The sequence below is a fragment of the Sander lucioperca genome, chromosome 21 (genome assembly GCF_008315115.2).
Source record: "Sander lucioperca isolate FBNREF2018 chromosome 21, SLUC_FBN_1.2, whole genome shotgun sequence".
Taxonomy (NCBI): Eukaryota; Metazoa; Chordata; class Actinopteri; order Perciformes; family Percidae; genus Sander; species Sander lucioperca.
The window spans coordinates 8,007,414-8,033,574 of NC_050193.1; the positions used below are offsets into that span (position 1 = coordinate 8,007,414).

Genomic DNA, 26,161 nt, shown 5'->3' on the forward strand with positions numbered 1-26,161 from the left:
GCGTACTCTGCCCTATGTGACCTCTGTTGGCCAGCACAGCAGGAGTTGGAATGGTAGGGACTAAGCAACCAGGAGTACTATTGATCTTTATTTAGTCAGTGAGAGAGAAGAGGAAATATGGCTGCTGATTAGGATTAACCTCACTGATTGTTTTTGTGTATCCTGAAGATCTAGAGCAGAGGTCAAGCATTTTGTGTGTACATGAGTAGGTGTGTGTGCACAAATCTGCACATCTGTGCATACATGTGACAACTTGCTCTAGTGACCCTTAGTGTAAAAACTGATTATTTAAGCAAGACTCCTTTCACACAACAACCCCGAGCCTAAATCCAATTATTTCATTCAACCTTTGTTTCTACTAATGAAATCATTGAGGGGTGGCCCTCATTGGGATAATAAGGATGCAAAAGAAAGTACAATTATGTAAAGCAATTACACATAGAAGTTTGCAGGTTTAAATCCAGATTTCTAAATTGTCCAAAAGCACAAGTGAGTTGATTTTAAGGAAGTGTTGTAATTTGTTCCAGGAGTCAGGTGCACTAAAGTTAAATGCAGCTTTTCCAAGTTCAGACCGAGCTTGTGGAAGATGAAGCAAAAGCCAGTCAGCAGAGCAAGTCTGAAAATGTCCCTCTGAGTGTCAGAGATGTTCTGTGAGGTAGCATGGTAGTTTTCCAACAAGAGCCTTATAGATAAAGAGATACCAGTGAGTAGCACGTCTCTCATGGAGAGAAGACCACCCAACACTTTCATAGAAAATACAATGATGTGTACCATAGACATGACCGGTCATAAATCTCAAGACAGAGTGATAGACTGAGTCTAGAGATTTCAGAGTTGAAGAGGATGCATGTCTATAAATCACATCTCCATAGTCCAAGACCGACCTGAAAACTTGGCAAAGATGCTTTTATTTCTGTAGAAATAGCCAACTTTTTGCGTGATAAGATTATACATCCATCCTCTAATCAACAGTCTCTCATGTCACTGTGTCACCCTGCTGTCCGGTGTTTAGACATATTGATTGACAAACATAAATGAAAGATGGAAAAGGCCAGTGGTGGTTAACCATGTGGTTAACAGCATGACATTGCTACTGTATTTTCTTGGTGGAACAACAATATTTTCTCACAGCTTTTGGCTGGCAAATATTGAATGTTTGTTGTCTGTTTGGTCTTCAATCAAGAAGACCAGGAATGAAAAAAGGCCATAACACCAGACATTGTTGTGAAACACACATAGGAAAGCTGATTGACTTACTGCTTGGTGGTACTTACCATAGATGTAACAATAGATAAACTGTTAAAAATGGAGCACGGTATTCAGACCAAAATGAATTCAGGCTTGATGGAGTAGACTTGCTGCCAAAAAACCCTTCTCAATATTAAACTTGCTCGCATACGCTTTGTGGGGATCACAAACCAACTTTCCTTCTCATAACCGTAAGCCTTAAACAAAACATAACAGAAAACACATTTTTTGTGCTTGTGTGGCTTCCCCATCGAGCACAGATTATCTGTCCAGAAAATAATTTCCTCTATGCAATCAAGCATGCAGAATGCCAACAAGATGATGTTGAGTAATTGCGTAGCAACATCAGTGTACCTTATTTTCTGGTGGCAAGAAGCTGTTATTCACTGCTTCAAAACCATATGAGGAAAACCAGAGGTATAATGAACATGTGCACGTTTCAGTGTCACTTGCCAGATTGCTGACGACTTTGTTTACACAAAGCTAAGATGTATTACAGTTTGTCTTTTCTAAATTTGAAGAGACACACTGCACTGTAACATAATAACACTTCCTGCTTTCTTTTTGTTATTTTTCTTTGTTTCTAGGTGTGACATTTGCTGCCAAAGGCTACTTTGATGCTCTGGTCAGAATGGGGGAACTGGCCAGTGAGAGTCAAGGATCCAAAGATTTGGGTAAGTGACTGACATACAACCGTTGACCTGTTTCCTTCTGCCACTTTCTCTCTTTTTTTTTTGTTGGACGCACTGGCCTACAAGAGCAGCATCAGTTCTTCTTTCACTTACACGAACACATACTGTACGTCATCTAACATCAGATTTCTGTGTAAAACAAAGTGGCTGGGGAAGCTAAATTTCATTCAGAAAGATGTGGGATTTTACAGGAGGTGTTTTTTTAATTAGAATTTCTACTGAATCATTTTAATCCTAAAACAGTTTTTATTTGTTAGATTGTTTCCTGGTTGAGATCATTTTGTCAGTGTATGGGCCTCCTTTTGTCAGAGGAATGTTGAGGTAGAAAAAGGTAACCATTATGAATGCAGAACAGTCAGTCAGCACAGCGAGCTGGTAGCTGAACATCATTTATTTACAACGGTATAGACGAGCTGACGATTGTTTTTGAAAAATCATTTTTATATGAGTTTGAATTTATTCTGTGTGGAAAACTGGATCAGTATACCAGATGTTGGAAGTGTTCTGGTTAAAAACATAGAGGTCGATTGGCAACCAACACCTGGTCCTCTCATCGTGAGTTGTTTCCTAGGTGATCTGTGTCCTTGAGCGCGTCCATATTTGCTGTCACTAGCCCGTGGGAAATCAGCTCCTGTTTGAAGAGATTCCCTTTGCACTGATTGTGCTTTCGACTGCGTGATCTGCGTTGATTTGGCTGTTGATTTGTCTGGGCCTTTGTTGCAGTGTTGCTGAGATTTAGTTTGGGTTTTCTCCAGCCCAGCCAACAGGGACTGACATGAAAGTGCTCTCAGGATGTTTTATTCAGTAAGCGGCCCTCTCTCTCCCTCTATCTCTCTATCTCTGTGAGGTTTTCCCATTGATACAGCAGTATCTCTGTGTTGAACCGAGCCTCGCTCACAGTAGCAGGCTCTTCCAAGCCAGATATCCTCAGCTGTACTTGTCACGAAAAGAGAGCAACATGTACATGATCTGACTGACGGCTGATCTAATCTCTCCTTGCACCGCACAGCACTGTGGCTGTAACAGCAATGAGTTATTTTAAAGAATACCTATTGTCAGAAACTTTGACATGTGTGTTTACTTTACTTTTACTTTTACATGTTGCCATGTACCATGGCAATTTTGGTGTAAGTGTGTGTGAAAGTTCATCAATTTTGTCAAGTATGTATGAGGGAACTGAAAACTGATTCCATGCTCAAAAGCCCTGCCTGGAGGAAGATCTGCAAGGGACTGGATATTTTAAATTACTCATCTTCCTCTCGGTCTTCACATCTGTCTGTTTTTGTCTGTGGTCCTCTGAATCGCTCTGTGCAGTTGTAAGTTGAAAAAGAAAGGTTGTTCTGTAGCTATTAGCCCCTGTTGTTCATTGCTAGTCTCCAGCAAAATGCACCAGCTACACCCCAGCACCCCCCTGCATGCCACTGTGGTTCCCAAGGGAACGATCGGTGATGTTTTATTTTCCAGCCACCTGCTCTCGACTTTTTGGAGTCCCACCCTGAGGTCGGCGCCAGTGCCATGACCTCCTGTCAAACCGTGTGCAGGGATGAGTCCCAAAGCTCAGGGTTTCCTGTTAAAGGACAGAATTATCCACAGATTGGAGGAAAAGAGTACAGGAGGTTAGCCAAACAAACCACAGCTCGTGTGCTAAGGTTGACAACACAGAATATAGATGTGAGATTAGATATTGCTTGATGATATCAATCTACATTTAATTCAGGAATAAGCTTTTAAATCTCCCTTTTGTAATTAATCTTGTGCTTATCTTATCTTTCTTATGAGATGTTGCCATGCAAAAGGTTTTAGTTATTTCTCTTTACACATATTGTAAAAAAAAAAAAAAAATAGATTTCCATCTCTTTTTTTGAGGATAAAGCAGGTTGTTACATGTATGATTCAGCACAGAGACATGTCTTTGGGGTAAAAGTATCACAAACTCTCATTCCACAGAGAAATGCACACAGCCCGTATTCAGAAACTGCCTTTAAACAAGCAGTCAGGACTTTTGTACGGTTGTGATGTCACAACTATACTATATATAGGTAAAAAGTGCCGCTACATTGCCGTTACTGTCATTCCTAGGCTGCGGTCCAGAGACTCCGAGAGCGCAGATGCAGAAGACCCAAAAAAGCTGACGAATCAGAGCCAACTGGAAGGGGGGCTTAAAGAGACTAAAACGGAGCGTTTCAAACAGAGGGTAAATACAGGTGTATTCCGACAGACAGTATGAGAAAAATGATGTTAAGATAATGTTTGTTTTTTTTAACATTAAAGCATGTAAACATGTTTTAGTAGAAACTCAAAATCAATGATATATATCCTGATATATTTAATGAGCATAATATGGGACCTAATCTTTCACAAAGTAATTCTGTGTCTCAATAGCTTGCTCACCTGCTTGCTGTGTATTGATGGAGATTTTAAAAAAAATAACACAAAGGGGATATTATGGCTTGGAGAGACGTATATTTTTGGTCTCAGACGTGATGATTATTGCATGCTTGCTGACTCATTTTAACTATCAGGCTCCGTGGTCCAGATTTTAAATTTCTGCCCCCAGTAAACTCGGGCTTCAAAGCGTCGTGTTAGGTATCTGAGTGACCTCATACACAGATCCATGATTTCCCACACTCAGTTATTTTTATTGTATACAGTTATTGAGTTGGTTGGTTAATTATTCAAAAAAGATCTGCCTGTATTTGTACATGCTCACACATTCATATGCGTGTATGAGTTTGCGCATTTGTTGCACTCCTTTAAAGCCTGTTAATTCCATAGAGCCTCAGTAAGAGACGGGCTGCAAATGGTCCCACCTACACACCTAAGAGTCGGCAGCTGCTCTTCATCTCTTTCTTCCTCCCTCCCTTTTCCTTCCTGTCTTTCTCACACACACACACACACACACACACACACACACACACACCTTTAAAGTAGGGAATGAAATTACCTTGTGGAATAATGTCCGCTATTGCTGTTTTTATTATCAACAAATCAACATACACTGTGCGGGGTGTTCATGCCTATTATACTTAACATGGTTGTGTGCATTTTCTCTGCATAAATCTCTTGTCATTTCTATGTGTTTATACAGTATGAGTGCTCTTTTAATCCACTTGTGTATATCTCTGCCTAAAGAGACAGAGTCTCTCTCGCCAGCCCCACTACTCCCACACACTCCATCCCACATATCCTCCTCTGGTTGGGCTAATCATCGCCTGTCACTTTGCCACCTACACACACATGCATGCACACAGACACACAGACACACAGACACACAGACACACACACACACACACACACACACACACACACACACACACACACACACACACACACACACACAGACACGCTAACACACCTTCCTTCCTCTCTTCCCCTTCTCTCCCTCTGTTTCTGCCATCCTCTTTCTTTCTTCCTTTATTCCTCTTTGTGAAGAAGGAGTGAGTACTTATTACCTTAGTGACATCCATATGTGGCTTTCCAACCCTTCTAGGGATAGACAGGGCATGTAGAGTTTGTGGGGCTGGATATGTTTACAACAATCGTAATTACCAGCTCTGCTCCATTGTGTTTATATTCCTCTGAAGTAAGAGGCTTGTTATTTACGACCAGACCAACAACCAAAGAGGCAATTTACAGGTTTTAACTACTGCTCCTGAAATCCTAGTATTTTGATTTGTCACCATTCCTAGAGCTCATTTATCTTTGTTGTTAACTGACAGAAGTCCGACCAATCAGCCAACTTTGCCTTTTTACCATAAGCATTTTACAAATTCAGCTATAAATCTTATCTTTAGTCGCATTTCCCATTCTTCCTCAGGTTACTTAGCAAAGGGTTTTGTATCATAATTATGCTTTTTAGCATGGCTCTCTTCTTTCCTCAATTTGTGTCAGCTAAGAGAAGACCATTTAGCCTAGTTAACCTGACCCATTGCATGCCATGCTGCCCTCTCAGTTGACAGGGCACTGTAGGAACACCGCCCACTGGAGTACAAGGCACGGCCTGTTATGCTTACTGTGGAATTTTATTTTGAACAGATGATTATGGATTGTTTTTTTTTTATGTGTTCAAAGGGTATTTTGATTAAAAGTAATAGCCCTGCAACATTGCTGTCAGAGCTCACAGACATAACAATGGTTTTGGATGTAATCTCCAAAAAAAACTAAACCAACAGGCCTACACCTAGTTTATAAGGCCCAATTATATTACCTTTGTCCCAACTAAATCTAATGCACTGACAGAATAGTAAAGATGTTATATGTAGTACCATATACTAAAGGAAATGGGTTTCTGGAAATGGGTTTATTACTCGCTGGTATGGTCAGCCAGTTCTTTAGTGTTCTCAGGTGAAGTAGAGTTGAAAGCTGCTCTGTGCTTGGCTGGGTGTGTTCCACTATGCTGTCCTACATGGCTAGTGTTTCACTGTTGGATGTATGTAAAAGTCAGACTAGTACAAACTGAATACTAGCCTAGTTCTAGTAAATGTATGTAGCAAAGACATGCATTTTATATTTGCTATGGCTTGCCTTCATCCTGTCCTCTGGTTAACTATTAAAAATAAACTCCCTCTCTGGCCACTTGGCCCGATTAGTCCAGTTTCAAAAACCTGGATAGGAATGTGAAGTGCTTACAGTTCAGCCTCCCCAGCTGGAGGAAATCAAATATCTTTCTCCCCTCTAATCGACTTCTGTAACCTTACAAATTGCCACGTTTTAATAACACACATGTATGATTCAGCACAGAGACATGTCTTTGGGGAAATTACATACATGGAGGGTAATATTAAACTGTAGTCAACCAATGGATTGCTTAGGTTGCTGATGGGGAGAGGGCCTACAAAAAAAAGTAATTACCTGAAGAAAAAAGTAGCATTAACTCTTGACGTTCTGTATTTGAATGAGCACCCACTACGACACACGCACACTCTCTCTCTCTCTCTCTCTCTCTCTCTCTCTCTCTCTCTCTCTCTCTCTCTCTCTCTCTCTCTCTCTCTCTCTCTCTCTCTCTCTCTGTTTTCCCCTTTCTGTCTCTCTGTCTTTAGTCTGGCCTACCATCTCTCCTCCTCCAGCACCTGTCCCTGTTTAAATGAGAGCAGAGGAGCTCTTTTCTTAGCTCTGTCCCATCATCCCAGGGGTCCCTGCCTTCTCCTGCTCTATTTCTGAGACACGCACTGCATGATGGGAAGCCAGTGGCCCCTACGCTCTCCATCTACACACATTCACATTGCCCTTCATTTGTTCGTGGCGACAACATTGTGCTAAAGGTGAGCTTAGATACAGCTGGGATGGACGTGGACAAAACTGCTCAGACAACTCTCTCTGCAATTTCTTTACTCATTTACTTACACTCCAGTAGACACTGAGAATGAATGAATCGATCCATTTACATTCTGCACTGGTTGAGCTGGAATGCAACAATGCAAAGCAGCACAGTCATGTGAGTCATGCCCGTGTCATGCTATTGTGAAAGTGTGATCAAACTAGTACCTCCATGTTTTGGGTGATTTGGTATTGTCATGTGTGCAAATCTCTATAGTGTGGGTTTTTAGATGTTATTTGTCATGATTATGCAATAGCCCCTGAAGTATTTTGGAAATGTAGAACTGTCATGATTTTATAAGATCAGGCATTATTTGTGCTGTGTTTTGCGTTATGTCCATTGGTCTCAAATAATCTGTGTGGACCTAAACTCAACCTGTGTAATATTAGGTAGCTGCAGCAATGTTTCAATCCTGCACTTTTAGCATTTTTCCCCACTTGAAAATTAGTTGAACTAATTCGTAACACCTTTCCCCTCACTACTGCATAGTCAGACTTGAATTGTCTCCGTGTTTGGTAACCCTTATTGACCCTGGTTTCTTAGGGCGTTTAACTGTCTGGATCAAGTAACACACACACACACACACACACACACACACACACACACACACACACACACAGCCCCTCCTTGAATCTCCATACTTCAACTGCCATCTTGTTTTTTACCTTTTTAATTGCTATTATTTGACTTTTCCTCCCTCCTTTGTCCCTCTACCTTTACTAAACACTAGCATTTAATGGAACTTATTGTAAAGTGTTACCATCTTCAAACATGTAATGATTTTGTAAACACACAGCTCTCATGAGGCTTTGACATCTCAATACTCATGGCATATGTTGTTGTTGAGCTCAAAATAAACTAGTAATGAAATAACTATTATGCAAACGGCGAGATGTTCCGATTTTACAGCCCCACCAGAAAAACTCTTTCATTTTAGAGTACAGACTGAAAACTCTCATGTTTCAGCTTTTTGCTGTTCTAAGAAGTGTTGGGTGGTTGAGGCTGGTGGAACAGCAGCTTAAAAAGAGGCTAGCTGATACCAGATGGTTCGGATTTGGTTCGGATTTGCTACATACAGTCTCATCTGGTAGACAATGCACAACAACCTACTTGAGACCTTCTTAGAATAAATGCAAAGATCACATGCAACAGGACTCTGGCCCACTTCTCTTTGACAGTTTGCATGCTTGCCGTTAAGCCTTTATTATGGCCTAAATGCATGACACCATTGCTGGACAAACTTATATTGGGCTAGTAGGTTGAACCGCTGATGGCCAAGCTTCCAATTTTAGTAACCCGTCATACGTATATACTCTATATCAATAGTCTTCTCCTGTGAAAGGCTAAGTACGGTAAATGAGCAAAGTGGGAAAGACTTCAAACTGAGTTTATCATTGTGTGTGTGTGTGTGTGTATGTGTGTTGAACTGTAAGAATAAACTGCCCTCCCTCCCAGCTTAAGTGTGTTTAGATGTTGTGCTTTCACAGGGAGTGTACTTACTGACATGTACACACTCACACATACTTACATGGCCACCCAGACTCCACTATTATGTACGTCTGACACAAATTTCCGCTGCCCTATTATACTTGCCACTCGTTTGTTTCCCTTGTGACTTAATATGCTACTTTATGTAGGCAGGTATTAACATCACTGTACGGTTTAGTCTCTCTCTCTCTCGCACGCACGCACGCACACACACACACACACTGTACACAGAATCTCCAGGTGGGATCACTCCACTTTCCTCCCCAGGGAAGTATATGTCCTGATGTAATGATAGCTGATAGTGAGGGTGGAGATTGAATGGAATGGTTCAAGTAAAAAATCCCAACCATTCCACGCTATAATATCTGCCGACCTTTCAGCAACACAGTAAATCCCAAACTGTATTTGTCTTGTAGACAAACATGAAAATAGAATGAACAGAGAAGTGCTGTTTTGAAAAGCGTGTACAGTGTGTGGGTTTGGATTACAGTGTCACTTTTCCTTTTGATAAAATGTCCAGGCATATTCCTTTCCTTATATTTAAAATACTGCACGTTAATTTCAAGTGGAAAAACTAATATTCTAAATAAGAACTGACATGTTATAGGCTACTGTTGCTTAAAAAAAAAAGTGAAGTGCTGGTTGAGCTTAGGCGTCTCTTTATGTTGATTGCATTAGTGTATAATGTGGCCATTTCTATATTAATATAACAAGGCTGCAGTTTTTGTTTGCACTAATTAGAAACCTATTCTTTTAATAAAGATTTGACAATGAAGAAATGTTTGTTCCTTATGTTCTTAGCAGGGGCGGGGCTAGAAGGGGGACACAGGTGGCACTGATGAATATCCAAAATGATGATACCATGGAACCAGCACTGGGCATTTAAAAAAATAAAAAAGTGGCAGACTGAGCCTATAGAAAATAGGTATTGTATTCAGATATACAATTAGTTTAAAATGAAAAAAAAATGACATTTTTCTATGCTGTATTCTGATAAAATATAAATCACCCCTAGTGGAGATCTTTGAGCAGAGTTTTGTAACACAACACTTTGCAGCCGCTGCCCCTCATCTTGCAACTTCTCCCTTGGCAACGACCCTAGCATTATCCTGCTTCCATGACAACCCATAGTGAATCTGACTTGACCTTCACCAGTGATTCAGTTTCTCTCCATCCACCTCCATTCTCTCCCTGCCTCCATCTCTTCTCTCTTGTTCTATCTGTTCAACGTTGCAAACTTCCACTTTTTTTCCCCTGCTTCGTAGCCCACATTCTGTTTTTTTCTTCTTCTTTACCTGTGTGGGTGTTTCATCGCTTCTGTTACACAAGCAGTCAATATATCTATACAAGCTGATGTCATACTTCAGGGGGATAGTCTGTTCTTATGCACCTAAGTCCATGCTTCCATCTCTGACTCAGTGGTTTAAACTAGCAGGCATGTGGCTGCTTGTCGCATGAGCTGCAGGTGCAGATCAGCCCTAGCTCACCTCCCCACAAAGGAACTATTGTTTTCTTTCAGCCAGGGACACAGGAGGGGTTGAAACGAAGCTTGGAAATATTGATACAGTAATGTCAAGTCTTTGTGTATACGCTGGTGTGTGTGGTTATGTATCTGTGTGTCGAAATGTTCATTCTTTCCGTGTTCATAGAGTTTGTCTCTGTGGCTATCTACCTGTCTGTCATGCCGCTCTTAGCTGGTATGCAGATATCCTTGTCAGGCTGGCAGTTCTTACACTTGGTCTCACACGTGTCATGCCTGCCAGATCATTTCTGAACGAAACAATAATGTTGAACAATACATTCAAATTTTCCTTTATTGATTCTTGATTGAATTATCTGCTGTTGACTGCCACTGAAGGTTGCAGTCCAATTTAGCTGTGTTGTCGTGTGATATGATATCAAAGTTGCCATGGTAACTGTTTGCATCTCAGACGTGTGAATTATTTTTTTCTGTGCTGTGGCATCTTACATTGTGCAGTAATGAAACTGCAGATAACATGTTGAGATCTCTCGCTGATTAATTTATTCTTTACCTTTCTGATAACTTGGAAGCACCCTGTCCTACTGCCGGTTCACTTGACGTGTGCGTGTGCGTGGCACAGCCATGGCTGCTCATTTCTTAATTGATCCAGCTAGTTGAAGCCGCCAACAGAATGCCAGGGTTTCTAAGCCTGAAGGGCTGTGATCAGGGATGAGTATCTGTAAGCTGCTTAGTAGGCCTGCTGGGAACTGACGGGATGTTTGGCCTGCTTCTTTGCTCATGTGAGGGACAAGATCAGCAGGTTGCACAATGGGCAAAAGGCCTGGCTGTCTTTGGTACACAGGAGTTGTAAGGCATGTGGTTGCACTGAATTTAGCATGCAATAAACAAAAAAAGAAATCTCTTCTAAACACTATGTTTTGCTGCACACACATGCTTGTTTCCGGTGATGAAAAGGTCAACAAGATGGTCTAAATAGAATTTGACTAATTTGTAGGTCATTATTTATATCGGAGTTAAACCACTGTTTAAAAAGGTCCATGATTGTGCAATATGTTGAGCTCATGTGACTCTTCAGGAAAATCTTTACGGTTTGACATCACAAACACTACAATGTAGTTATTAGCAGATATAAGTGTTTATTTATATGCAATTGTCAACAACTATAACTACTCCTGTGGGCACCCATACTGTAAGCCGAGGCTAGTGTATAAAGAAATAATGAATGACAATTTAGTAAAACACAGTTGTAATGATATAAAAAGTTATGTCTTCATAAGAAACGTTATAATTGTTGACAAATACTGTACATTAATAAATGTCATATCTGCTTGCAACTATATTATGGTATTTTATAATCCATTTATTAAATGTTTATATACTGGTTGTAAATGTTATAGTAAATAGGGTGACCTAAAGTCTTACTGACTTCACTACAAAGATTAGGAGTAAACCTTTTTCCAGCCCTTAATAAAAACAATTTGCAGACTAATAATTACATATTGTATTTTTGTCCCTCATATAGTGTAACTCTCCAACCTGCTTCACTGTCTGTCTGTAGCTATTTGCATTGTACGTGCTGTCTGTTGAGACGGAGACCACTCCAAAGCCCTTTGGTGAAGACCAAAGATTGTTCTGAAACCACTTCAGCACAAGTTCTGATTTCACTTAAGAAACATTTTGAGATAGGTTGAGAATTTACTCTTGCAGGTCCGCTTTCAAAAGAGGACACAGCAGGGGATAAGAGAGATAAGTGTTGCACTTCAGTATGCAGCTCCTACTTAGCCACAAATGTCCACTACTTACTTTTTCTGTACACAGTATTTATTTCTGTAGTAAGACAGTGATAAATAATATTCTGCCATGGTTCAGTCTTGTCTTAGATAGTGCTTCACCTTTGCCAAAATTTGATAGATGTTTATAAATTGCAGTTTCAATTGCTATTTAGATTTTCATATATCAAAATATGACCTGTCACAACATTATTGATGTTTTAAGTAAATAACCCGTACGTAATATGTCAGACAGCGCTAGTAAAGCTAAGGGGCTTTGGACCTTTTGGTCATGGAAATGTATGCGTGTCTCATTTTTCTGTACATGCAGATCTCACACTGTCTTTCCACCAGGTCTTTATATGTATATGTGTCCTTCGCTCAACATAGCTCTTTGTGTTCCTTTTCTTGACAATGCACTGCATATTCAGAAGAGGCAACCTGTAGGTATATATAAAAGAAATGCTCTCACTAGCTGCATGACCCTCCTTATTTCTTCTTCACTTTTGGTTATTTCCTTTAACCTTTCTTTGAGGTGTTTTATTGTTCTAGAAATCATATTGCCTGATGTTAAGATTAATCAAAGAAAGAAAGGCAAAATGTTTGATCTCCACGAGACATCATCACTTAAAGCTTGACAAACCAGAATTTAATTTTAAGCATTTTTTTTCATTTACATTCACTTGTCATCACTTGTTCTTTAGTTTTCTCTGTTTTCTGTTATCTCGTACCAAAAAACATTCTTTCATCATGTTCTTCGTTGTCCCAGTTACAAGTCACGTGTCCTGTATGTTTGTGTATCTTGTATTACTGCATGAGCTTTGCACGCTGGGGTCTCTCTGATTCTTTCTCTTTTGCTGTTCGTGTTTCTTCCTTTTTTTTCTCTCCATCTTCCTATATCTCTCCTCTGTGTTTCTCCTCTGCTCTAGGAATGCTTGTGCTGTTGAGTGTTGTTCATGTGTTCCCTGTCTCCCTCTTTCTTTCTGTGCAGGGGATGTGCTGTTCCAGATGGCTGAAGTCCACAGACAGATCCAAGTGCAGCTAGAGGAGATGGTTGGTATTCTAAGCTCAAAGGTTTTATAGCTGTGTGGTTCAACACTACAGCGCTCTCTGTAAAACTCTGGCAATGCAAAGGTCTCATAATGTAATATTTTAACAATAGCTTCAACACAGTTTCTCCCTCTCAAGCCCACGTTGGCAGTATGTTGAATATAAGATAATTAAACGGACATGAACTTGTATTGAATGAACAGACATGCTGAGCTCACATAAATCCAAGCTGCTAATACAGGAGGTGGCTGGGGAAGTGTAGTGGGTTAATTGAACAGGGTGGCATTCAAGGTAATATGATTGTATGACGAGTTACCCACAACTTGTCAATATCAAGTTCATTAGTGTGTGTCCAGTATAGAGGAACCCCTGGGCATTAGGTGCTCATCGTGTGGATGCCCTGGAGCTTGAGCCGGCTGCCCTTTTATGTCTATCTGCCCCTATGCCTGTACTCGCTGTCCATAGTATGTAATCCTTCCTCTTCTCCATACTAATCTTCCAGTATTAGCTCCTCAGCATGAGTCCAATCTAAGAAATCAGGAATAAAATGTACAGTCCTGACTCTGCAAAAAACACTTTGAGCTGAATTAGCTTAATCAAAGGCTTACATTCTGATCTTTATATAATAAAATATCCTGTTTAAGTTTGCTGGGATTCTGTCCCATTAAACAATGTGATGTAAAAGTAGACTAAATAGTAATGTGTTGCACATATATTAATCTATGCATATACTGTACATTGCTGTTGCAAATCAAACCTGACCTTCATTTTAGGTTTCTCATTCAGTTCATTTTGTAAGATTTCTGAGTTGAGAAAAAAACTTTCCATGATTATGTAAAATGTTATTTAAGATAATTGATATTATCATTAACAGTTAGTATATAGAAATGCATTGGATATTATTATTTCTTAGTTGGTAGCTGGTTCTTAAGGTAGGTCAGTTTACAATCTAGTGACTAAATATTGTGTCAGAATGTAATCAGTGACAGTGACTTGGAGGCTGAGAGAGGCTTTGTAGGCCAGGACTTTGTTGATAAAACATTTATTCAGTGACTGAGTACATGAGGATAACAACTTATTTATCTATTGCATCCAACTTAATTTGGACAACTTTGTCTATGACCTCTGTATCCACATGCAGCCTCCTTGAGTGATTTTTGTCATTTATTTTATTCAACTGTTTTTGTGCTTTCTCCCCAGTTGAAATCATTCCACAACGAGCTGCTCTCGGAGCTGGAGAAGAAGGTGGACCTGGATAGTCGTTATCTGACTGTGAGTATCTGATTGGCTCGCTCTCACGAAGCAATCCATTGCTCTCTCAAAATCCAATAAGTGCACTCCATATTTCAGCTCATTTTAGTGCTTTGTATTACGTTACATCAAATCTGTCGAGGCCTAATTTGACAGAAGTGATCACAGAGATGGAGGTAAAGTTGTGTTTTAACGTCTGGATCAAAGTCTGTGTCTTAGGCAATTAGAGGATGCATGTGTTTTAAAGAGATGATGATTTGAAATAACATTTCACGTCTATTCACCCGTCAAGGGTAGAGTGATTATAATAAACGTCTCCTGAAAAGTGTGTGTGTGTGTGTGTGTGTGTGTGTGTGTGTGTGTGTGTGTGTAAGCACTGTGGAGCTGGTCTACATGTGATATCTTTAGAATGAGTGGGTTGCAGCCTGAGTGTAGAGCAGCACTGCTGCACGTTGTTTTGGGGGATGGGATAATGTTGCCATTATTGTATTGTTGGAAGGACCACATTACGAGCTGCTTCGGCTTACAGCCACGGACACTCCTGTGTATTTAATATAATGTTGCTCTAAAATTAGTTGGAATGAAAGCTTGTTTGTAGGCTCCTTGCCTTATAACTTAACAGGGAGACTTGGCTGTAAAATCAGATGTTGTCTTATTGAGTTGAAATGAAAACCATAAGGGTTTTAATCTTGAAGTAATCTTTGACTCCATACACATCTGCCAAATGTATGTTTGCTGTCTAAATTGATATGGAAAAATATATGGAAATGTTTTGTGCGTCTTACATTAGTTCAGATCCATCAACCATTTCAGACAATTGTATCTTGGTGTACCCCTGAGGTTTTAACATCCATTACTTTTAATGCATTTCCTACAGATCTGCCGCAGTGATAATAGCAGTCGTTTTGCTTCAGACTTTGTGAATTAATCATCTGAAACTTTGGCTTCCAATAGACTCAAAGGAAAGCTTGTTGTTTTCCAAGACGGGAGCGTGTGTGTGTGCGCGTGCGTGTGTGCGCGCATGTGTGCGTTCTCTCTCTGTTCTCCCTCGGTCTCCTTTTTTATTTTGTCTCGAATAATGGCTTACGCTGGGTTTTACAACACTGAGGTCAGAATTTGCAAAATGCGGAATAAACAGTCTATATATTACCAATGAAGAGGAGCATTTAAGGCCGATCAGCTGTAAGAGAAGGGTCAGATTCTCCAAGTGTACCAAAGTTCATCGACTGTCTAATTATTTGCAGTAGTTGCCAGTGATTAAGAGAAACAAAAGTCAACACGCTTTTGATTTGTTAATTAGGAGGAACATTCCAGCTTAATGAGGTGGATGCTATAGTATTATTTCCATACCCAATATCCTATTGTGTCTTCCCTAACCATTACTACACTGTATGACCTATGTGCTGGGGATTTTCCACTGGGGAGGCACGGCTGGGAGTTAAAGATATGAATAGCAGAGCAACCCATATTGGTTGTACTGCTTTAGCTCAAAGACTAGGAGAGACTCAAAGGATTAATCATACATTGTTATTGGGTTACAAAGAAAACACCAGTTTTGGTCCATTTTGCGTTGAAAGAATTGAGCAAATCAATATTTCAAAGAAGCTCCTGACTGGGAAAATTAATCAACAGTAGATAAAGTTCAAATGTAATGTTTTTTAGTTTTTAGTTGATTGTTGTGAGGTCGCTAGATGTTTCCAGACCTATGGAGCTAATACCACCCATCTCTGCTATGAAACCCAAACACTGCATGTGTCATACTGCTAGTCTTCCAGTGACAATAACAGCTTCTTTTCCGGCTTCCTTTTCAGCCCAACAATGCCTAGAGGATACCTACACCCTTGGTGTCTTGCAGTATGCAAATGTGGGTGTTGAACCCTCATGCATGAGCTCTCCTCAGCCAATTTTGCCTCGTACAGAAACCACATAAGCTTTGTCACACCAGACACAGTTACTATAGCAACAGAGCTGGTTCAGCCCGGAAACGAAGTTGTTATTCTCAATAAATAAATAACTAAAAAAGCTAATTAAATAAGTAAACTCTGCCTGTAAAATGACTAGGACAGTCACTTTGCTTGTTCTACAAATCGCCCATTAGGTTATTGCTTTGCAGACTGCCACTGATTTCTGTTCTTTTCACAACGCTGAGAAAATCTACTTGAAATGTGCTTGAGATGAGACACAATCAGGAGCTGTGTTGTTCCAAAATCAAACCTGGAAGACAAATAAATAAGCAAACATGGATCTTTGAAAGAATTTTGTGAATTTGCATGTTTCTTTGATTAAAAAGATTGAACACACCAATAAGGAGTTTTCAAAACAATCCCACACAGAAAACATTTAACTTTAACACACAAAAAAATTAATTTGAAAAACATTAAATTACACATATAAAGCAAGTTTCAAGGCTCTGCGAGATCATTTTCATACTGTAGTGAAATGAGTTTAATCCAGTGGCTGTTTGTAAGGTCTAAAAACTTTCAGAAATAGTTTGCCATTACTGTTACGTATTTGCTCACCTACGTCCCACCGTCTGTCACCCAGGCTTTTTAATTTGTGGTCCTAATTTGTGTTTGTGCTCCGCCTGTTGCCCCACGTAGGCTGCCCTGAAGAAATACCAGATGGAACACAAGAACAAAGGGGAGAGTCTGGAGAAGTGCCAGGCTGAACTGAAGAAGCTGCGCAGGAAGAGCCAGGGCAGCAAGAACCCCTCGAAGTACGGAGAGAAGGAAATGCAGGTGAGCCTCTTTCTGGGTTAAACAATTTAAGTGAATATGCCTCATATAACCATCAAAATGTAAAGCTCAATTCAGAATTGCATTTCTTCCATTGTGAAAGGCTACTGTAAAATGAGAAACAGTGGACAAAATACCCCCAAAATAAAAATAAACACACTTAAGCCAGTTTGTAGCACTGCTGTACTTTTAGCAGAGTCTGCGTGCATGTGGGTGACTGTTGGCTTGGAGATTTATGAGTCTTGGTGCAAAATAATGACTTTGTTCTTCATAAAGTAAAGATAATAAACAAAACAGCAAGGATGGGGGTGGAGGCAACGGCAACGAGGTGCCCTGAGTGGGAAGGCAAATAGTGGAGGTTTGTTTATGAATTGTGTGCCCTCGCCAATCTTTCGCACATCTCCACACATACGTACAGCAGGCACATGAACACAAATGTGATAAAGGTATAAGATAAGCTCTACTAATTCACATACTGGAAGAGTACGCATTTACTTCGGCCAATGTGTTTCTGCACATGGCTTTGATCAGGGCTTTAACAGAAGTGAGTCAAAGCACAGGACAAAATATATAAATATGCACCACAAAATAGCTGACTCAATTATCCTCTAAGGATGATGTACCTCAAACAGACATTTAAAAAAAAAAACTTTGAGCAGAATGCTATTTTTCTTAAGATTTTTGCATTTTGCCAGTTTTTTTTTTTTTTTAGTTAAAGGTGCAGTAGGTAAGACTTATAAAACTAACTTTCTGTCATATTTGCTGAAACTGACCCTATGTTCCAGTAGAACTACAACTGAAGCAGGTAATTTAAAAAGCAGGTAAAAAAATCTGGCTCCTCTGGCACCACCTACAGCCTGTAGTGCGTTTGCAAAAATCCACAGCTCCCTGTTCGGATGCACCAATCAGGGCCGGGGGGGTATGTCTGTGTTGTTGTATCATAATTCTATGTTTTTAGTCAGAAATCTGTTTGTAATAAGGCTTGAAGTGGACACTGAAGGCCCATATGAACAGTCATATAAAATACGCTATGCTGTTGGAATTTGTTCTACAGATGGGTTGATTTGTTTGTGAATATAAGCATGGAAATGTCTTATTTTGGTAAAGGTGGTAAGGCGTTCTTGTGTAACCGCTACAGTACAATGGATAAAATGCTCAAACATTTGTATCAAAGACTATATTTTTTGCAACAGTTTCAGTCTTCAGGAGTCAGACGGCCGACATTCAGAACTTGTCATGATGGTTGAATGTCAAAATGATGCAGTCGCATGATTCACTGAGGGAACAAAGCAGTGTTTGCTTTGGGCGTCATCATTCATGTGATTATTTCCATAGCTAAGCAACCTCCGACAGAGCAGCTCAGGTGAAATGAATTTTGATGCTTTCGAATTAGAGATGTTCCGATACCAGTATTGGTATCGGCTCTGATACTGCCTAAACGCTGGTATCGGTATCAGGAAGTACTGGAGTTTATGCACCGATACCACGTAATAAAGCCCTAAAGAAAATCTACGTTAAAGTAGTTTATGTTCTTTTTCCGTTATAACTGTCAAACTGCATAATAAAAGAAAGTTCTCTGGCATTCATTGTTTGTATTTGTTCATGTTTAACAAAGAGTTTAACCTGAGCCAGACTGACAACAAAGATAGAAATCATATCACATCCATACAGGGATAGTAGTATACAGTTGTTAAAACATAATAAAATATATGACACACTGGTATTGGATCAGTACTCTGTATCGGCCGATACGCAAGTTAATGTATCAGAATCAGTATCTGGAAGCAAAAAATGGTATCGGACCATCTCTAGTTGGAATGAACCCTCAGTGTTATACATAACTTAATTAGTTATCTGTCACATTGAGTTTTCCATCACTCGACTGCCTACTTGCACAGTGTTCTTTCCCCACATAGACGCACACATACAGTACCATCTCTGTATTAACCCTGGCTGTAGGCCTTCACTGTTGTTTAGCAGTCATTTATTGGTTTAGTCCTGTAGCCAGTGTTACTGTCAAACTGAGAAAAAAAAGGATGCAGCTGAAAATGGCAACAGGATTTAAGTAGAACCTGGAAGTCTGACTGCCTGGAGGGGTGGATACAGAAATCTCTAACAGGTCAAGGCTTGCAGGGTAAAAACTGAGCTGCTGTTGGTCTTGCTGCAAAGTGTAGCCGCCTTTGACAGAATCAGATCAATACTGTAGCTGGACTAGAAACACGATTCTACCAACACTTGTACAACACTTTTATGCAATGTTTTGTAGTTCTTTGGGTATGAAAACTTTGCTCTTTGCTACCCAGAATGTAGAAAAAAGCACCTCCTCTGTCCAGGGATCTGAGTTTATTCAATCCCACACATAGACGGAAACATCTGCCCTTTCCTGTCTGGGATGGTATGGCAGTGCTGGATTGAGCTGACTGCTGTGTCCCATTGGGTTTGTTCCACTGTGTCAGGGATGCCACGAGGAGATGTTGAGTGAAGTGTCATCTTAAGGCGTCAAAGCTGGCAGTGTGTGCAGCAGTCCAGTTTTGCATGTAGCAGGGCTTGGGATGGGAGGGGTTTAGTGCACTAAGCCAGTAAATCTCTGTTAAGAATGGCAAGTTGTTACATGTTCGTGACTGCCTCATGTGTTGGATAATTAGGTTAGGTTGTTAGGTTAGGCGAAGCACCATTTGATGAACAGAAACCAGAATGCAGGAATCTTTTATTGCAAATCAGTTAGTTTGGTCCAAAAATGAAAAATAGAAAATTAGAAATAAATATTTAGATTAAAAAACAAATCTAAAGATACAAGTCTAAATCTATATTTAGGGACCATAGAGGCTAAAATGTTTATTACACCCCAGAATACAATATATTGGACTTACCTACTGACAGTTTCGCATTTTTTGTTCTAATTGAATGTTTGGCCGGATAGATTTATCCTCAGAGTAACATGATGCTATATTTAATTGCCAGTAGTTCATACTGTATTCATACTGTATACATGTAATACATTATCTTGCTGTGGATTAAAGTCAATGTGGTGACGGGTAGATTTAGGCCATTATCACATAAAAAAAAAACATCAACAATTTAAACGTTGTGCATGTTGGACATAGAGTAGTAGCACCACACTCTGTTCAATTGGGCCTATTTGCACAGATGAGCAACCTCATCAGGCTCAGGACTCATAACGTACACTCAGTTAGCAGAGAAAAGGAAAATCAGTCTCCCTCACCCATCAGCCAGCTCACTTTCACTGATCGTATCACGGATGTCGGCGTGCGATAAAAGTAAACTTGTTTGTGCCGGAGATCCCCAGGGAGAATAACAAAGATAGGGAGAGATTCTGCAATCACTCAAGACCCCGTGCTTCACAATGGCCACATTTCCACCTGGTATTAAAATCCGATCTGAGTGATCCGATCACAAGTGGACAGCTTTAAGTACCATGTGTCTCCAAATGCGTCTTGAGTGACCACTTGTGATCGGATCTCACTTCCCCGCTCTGTATGCAAATAAGCATTTCCGTTTGCACATACCGGTAGGCTGTTATGTGGGTCTGTATTTCTCTCACATAAATCATACATTAGAAACGTGTGATTGTCATTATTATTATTATTATTATTATTATTATTATTATTACTTGTATTACTTTTATTATTATTGTTGTTTTGTCTGTGCATATATGTGTGCTTGTATGTATGTATACAATGCGTGTGTTAATGGGTTTCTGTGGTAGTGTGGGGGAAGGGACGGGGAATATGAGGACATTCCGTGTATGGTTTGCTGATTATTGTACACTCGCCAAATAAAAAGATGATTTAAAAAAAAAAAAAAAAAAGTGTGATGATTAATGACGAAGCGCTGCGTACAGTCTGTCAGGCAGGAGAGAAAAAAGTTTAAAAAAATATTTTTCATTTCATGTTTGCTTATAGGAGTCGTGTTAAGTTAGTGATGATGAAGACCCAACATTTCTTGATCAGGAATGTCTGTAGTAATCTACATATTGGTGAATCAGGTACGTTTTATGAAACTAAAAATTAGGTTATTGTATACCGGGGGCTGTCTTTTCCAGGCAATCACAGGGCACAGAGCTCCAGACAGTCGGGGATATAGAGCAGGCAGCATGGCAACACGAGGCAGTTCAGAAAGTAAAAGTTGCAAAGGAAAGATCAACATTTCCTCATCCTCCTCCTCGTCCTCTTCCACCACATCAGTTATTCTAGCAGAGGAGGGGCGTGACGTTTTCGTTTTTATCTCCTCTTTTCATTAAAAAGTAAAGTCATAGCGCAGTCTGGCAGCGGTCACAGATGGCGGCCGCATTTCATTGATCGCTCTCTCCCTCTCTCACACTCTTCGCTGTTGTCTCTCCCACTTCTCTGTCTGCTTCTTTGTCTGTCTTTCCTCCCCTCCCTGTTCTCCTGTCTTCAGACACTTGCCAAAATGCTAATCAGCTCATTATGTAGTTCAATGGAGTGGACCAAGGTACCAGTAGAAAGAGGTTTCATCTAGAAAACTCCTTTGCACTGTATAGGCTGTTAATAAGAGCTCAGACAGAGATAGAGAGACGGACTCAGGACTCAGAGTGAATATCTCAATGTTTAATAAGCTCTGGGTTTTTTCAGCTTTGTGTCATAAAATTGAAAAGTGATTCCAACCTGGAATTGTGGATTTATGCAGATGCAGAAAAAGAGGTGTTGTTGATGTGCAAGTGCAGCGGATGAGTACTGACAGACACACAGCAGATTGAAGCAGGTACTGTAGGTGAAGGTGCTTTCTGTTGAGCGCCCTGGAGCGTTACAATACAATTCTTTTGAATCCAAAGAGTGCCGATGATGAAAGAATAGAAGAGCAGACCTAAGCAGTTCTTAAATGTGCGAGAAAAATGCTTTTTAATCCCCACAGGAATGAAAATGAGTGTATATAGTATATAGTTTTGTTGTTGTAAATCGTCTGCTTTGCTTTTGGAAGGGTGTGAATCCCGTCCCTTCCCAGTGCTTGTAATTACTGGAAGCTGCATTAGTGTTCAGAGCAATAGAGTGCATAATGTCACATTGTCAGTATTTTGTCCTGCATATGTGGCAGTGAGGCAGCAATGCTGATCAGTTAAAGCCCGAATGTAAGAAATGCATTGACGTGTGGCAGGTTTCATTTATATACATAACCTTTGCAAAACAAGTCATTCCAGCTATGATGTAACCTGAGCTCGCTCAGATATAATATTGGCTGGTGTCTGCCTGGACCTTTCCCACTGCACTCATTGTCTAGGGTTACTTTGGTGACCTTTTGAATGGTTTGAAAATTGGGCCATGTGGATTTGACAAGGGGAGTGGGTCCTTTACCTTGTTGAGGTGACGCTCAGCCCTTTCACTAAACACTGTGCCTGTAAAGAACGGAGCTAACTGAACCAGTTTCAAAGCACGTAGTTTGAGCTTAATGTGTACAGATAGAACAGAATAAGGTCAGGCTGCTCTCGGGAGAAAAATGTGTTCATCAACCCTTTATGGCTGTCTTGCTTGATTTGACAATTTGGCTCTGTGGAATTGTGTAATGGCTTAGGTGGATATCTTCCACTACTTTAATTTAAAAGGCTGTTCCTCAAAGTTTGTGTTCAGTATTATTTAGTCACCTAAAATATTCTTCCACACTTGGAATCCCAATGTCGTGGCTGTTGGCAGTGGAGAAGTGGTGTGCTCTGGTGGTTACTAAATGAGATACATCTGCACTGTGCGGTGGCACCACAGGATGTTGCATTAAGCTGCAGGGAAATGTCATTAGGCTTTTCATCAGTTTTCGTGGAATCGAATGTAAAACTTACTAAAATGTATCTACTTCTTTGAGAATACTGAACTTGAGGAGTTATGACAATTCTTCTCTTCTACGGCTCAGACTGAAATAACAAAAGTAACATCCACAAACTTGATGCAGTGTTTGTTACCATTTCCTCATATGGAAGGGTATTGAGTCGTGTCAACCAACAAGGTGGACATTTTTATCAATGTAAGCCTTCAGAACAAAGTGTATTTATAGTGATTACCCATGACACACCAGCTTTATTCGTATACCAAAAGAAACGCATGTGTATATGTGTATTTGATTCTGGTTATATATGAGAAACATACCCAAACTTAAAAACACCCAATACCCCAAAGAAAAGTCTAGGTCAAATCATTGCAAGTAAATATAACCCTCTCTTCTAGGTCAGTATTTAGCAGCAGATGTTACAGTATAAAGCTATGAAACTGGATGCAGTCAACCTACTTCGAGACTACAGTATCGGAAACTTTCAGCTACCAACATTTTAACTCTGCTGTTTGTAAATACAGTGCCTAACGCACACTCACAAAAACACCTAAATGCCACTTCCTTTTCAAAATAAGACTCCCTGTAGCTCCTCACTACTGTTACGTGTGTGTGTGTGTGTGTGTGTGTGTGTGTGTGGTCGGTCAGTGAACTCTACCTCTGTGAGACATGAGAGCTCATGCTAACACAAACTGATAGCACTGGATCTCCCTCCCTTTCTGTCTCTGTTACTCACTGTTATACATACATACATACATGAACACACCTTATTTTTGTTATTTTCTGACACATAGAATGGATCAGTGGGCCTTTGTGATTCCTCCTCCACACTGCAGAATCTTTAGTCATAATTGTATTGCCTCTGTAGCACTCAGGAGGGAATAACTGGCCTGAGAAAGTTACTGAGTAAGGCTCTCTCCTTGTACAACTTTTCCCGCCGAGGTACACTTAAACCCTAATTGCTCCAGTGGAGCTGTGCAGTTATTGGCAGTACAATACGGAGCAGAATGTGAACAGGGTGTTATTTAAAAAGAGAAGTACTTAGATGTTAGTTAGCTTGCTGCTTGGACTCTTTTGTCAGACCTTCTGTCCATCGGCCTTACCTACTTAATGCTAAAATGGCTTTTGGCATTAAGCTGTGAAGGACCTGCAGTGCAACAGAAACAAACCAAACCTTTTTTTTGTCACTGTCTGAGGCGACAAGAAAATAGTCAATGCACAGATATTTTGTACAAATCTCTAGGTAGATATTATGTCCCAAGTTCATGTATCATTGTGTGTTCCCCACCAGTTTGTGGAGACCATCAGCAGTAAGCAGACTGAGCTGGACACCTTCATCGCTGAGGGATACAAGACAGCCTTGTCTGAGGAGCGCCGCAGGTACTGCTTCCTGGTGGACCGCCAGTGTGCCGTGGCCAAGAACAACAGCGCCTACCATGGCAAGGTAAGTGTCACCTGACCACCAAGAAGATTCTTCACTATGAAATAAAAGATAAGGAAAGGCATGAAAGCCTGAGAATAAGAATAGATGAGGATAAATATAATATTTACAGCTGAACTTTGTTGCAGGACATCATGGTTAATGTTCTCGAGAAGATAGCCGTTTAAGTCAATATTGCCACTTCAAAGCCCCTAAAAACATAAGTATTTCATGAATAAAAAAAGCAGAAGTTAAAGTTCATGGGGAAAAAAAAAATCTTTATGTATTAAGAGTTTTCCACTCAAAAACTAATCTAATCTTCTTCTTCAGGACTGTGTGGGTGTGTTTTGAGTATATTTGATTAACAGTGATGGCAACACAAGCAAACAACCCCTCAAATGTCATTATGTTTTTGTTGAAATGTTGCTCAACTCTGATTGGGGCACAGAAATGCATGATATCACATTTTAAGCCTGCACACTTTTAATCAGTAAGAAAGGAAAGAGAATTATTAGGCAAATTTAGAAATCTCTCATTTGAAATAAGCAAACCTGTCTGAACTTTGGCAGAGCATAGTGTGTTCATATGGGTCTTTATCACTCATAGCAAGAAGCTACAATTGTTTTTCAGGGCCTTTTAATAAAGCTATACACAGAAATTAGTTTATAATCATCAATCATTGAATGTGTTTGCTGTAACTAACAGAGCTTGGCCTGTTTTCTACAGTTTTCAGTACTTTTGATCACTCAACTAATAAGGAACACATTTTCTGTCCTTTATGTCCAAAACGGGGTTTGTGTAGAGTTTGTTTCCTTTATGCTTTTGCGTTGACTCTAGCCAACTACTTCACATCAGTCATCTGTGTTTTATTTGAAACTCACCTGCTGTAGACCATTGTTCAGCCAAAAGAGCATACTAGGAAATATATAATTCAAAGTCGCATTAGCTTTGACCGCTCACTGGGGCCTCTTCATTTTAAAAATTCAATAAGACTGTAGACAATGCCCAGCTGACAGGCATATCTGAAGCAGTAATCCATCATTGCACCTTCGAGCGTCTGGCCAACTTTTTGTGTAGAGAACTGCCTCACTTGTTCGGTTCATGAAAGACTTTAATAGAAAAAAGGCACCAAAACGCTGAATGTAGAAAGAAATGGATTCAAATCAAAGATCAGTGCAGTGAATAGGACAAGAGTTGCAAACTGTTTCTCACCCATTTTGTTACAGCAGTCACTCGAGAATTTTATAATACCTGCTTGTTATTTTCACATTTCTGCTGACATTTGAAGCAAAGAACCTTTGAATCTGAACAGAATCTCCCCTATATCATGCCATCAAAGGTAATGGAGCTATATTAACCAGGATTTAGTTCATGCTTGTTGTTGTGTCCATTACCCATGAGTTTGATATTCTTGGGTAATGAAGTACATCAGTCTCCTGGGATTACTTGTGTGAGCTGCCAGCCTAAAGGTGTGTGTGTCTGTGTGTGTGCGCCCACATGGACTGTGCTGCTGCTTCTTTTTTTACAACATGAGTCTAGTCATTAATCAGGATGGGGGTGTGCGTGGGAAGAGTTCACCTTCAGCAAACTGAAGAACCCTCTCCCAAAGGGTTCCTAGTGTGTGTTTGTCTTTCTACAATATTGTGTATATGAGAGAGGGAGAAAGAGATAGCGAGAGCTACAAATTAGCACATATAAAGGGACAAAACTGTCCCTGCGTGTATACTGTGCAGTCATACACGAATGTGTGGATTTCTGGTTGTCCATTAAACTCTATGGTTGTAGAAAGAACAGCTGTGTCCACAGGCTGTAAGATGCTGCAGCGGGCAGCTTGGTTGTATGTTTGGTTGTAAGCCTCACCCACGCAGCACATTATCATAGCTGTGCAAAGGGCAGTGGTCAAGGATACAGAGTGAGG

The 26,161-nt window shown here is 40.2% G+C and overlaps 1 protein-coding gene across 4 annotated transcripts in view; it reads left to right on the top strand.

Annotated features, from left to right (window-relative positions):
• The window catches only part of baiap2a (BAR/IMD domain containing adaptor protein 2a), a 58,805-nt gene that overhangs the window by 18,386 nt on the left and 14,258 nt on the right, over positions 1–26,161 (top strand). For all 4 annotated transcript variants that reach the window (XM_031312836.2, XM_031312834.2, XM_035997019.1 and 1 more), the window contains exons 3-7: positions 1,836–1,922; positions 12,989–13,050; positions 14,248–14,319; positions 16,899–17,036; positions 24,115–24,267. In XM_031312836.2, coding sequence (XP_031168696.1) covers positions 1,836–1,922; positions 12,989–13,050; positions 14,248–14,319; positions 16,899–17,036; positions 24,115–24,267 — 512 coding nt within the window. The remainder of the gene's footprint in view (positions 1–1,835; positions 1,923–12,988; positions 13,051–14,247; positions 14,320–16,898; positions 17,037–24,114; positions 24,268–26,161) is intronic.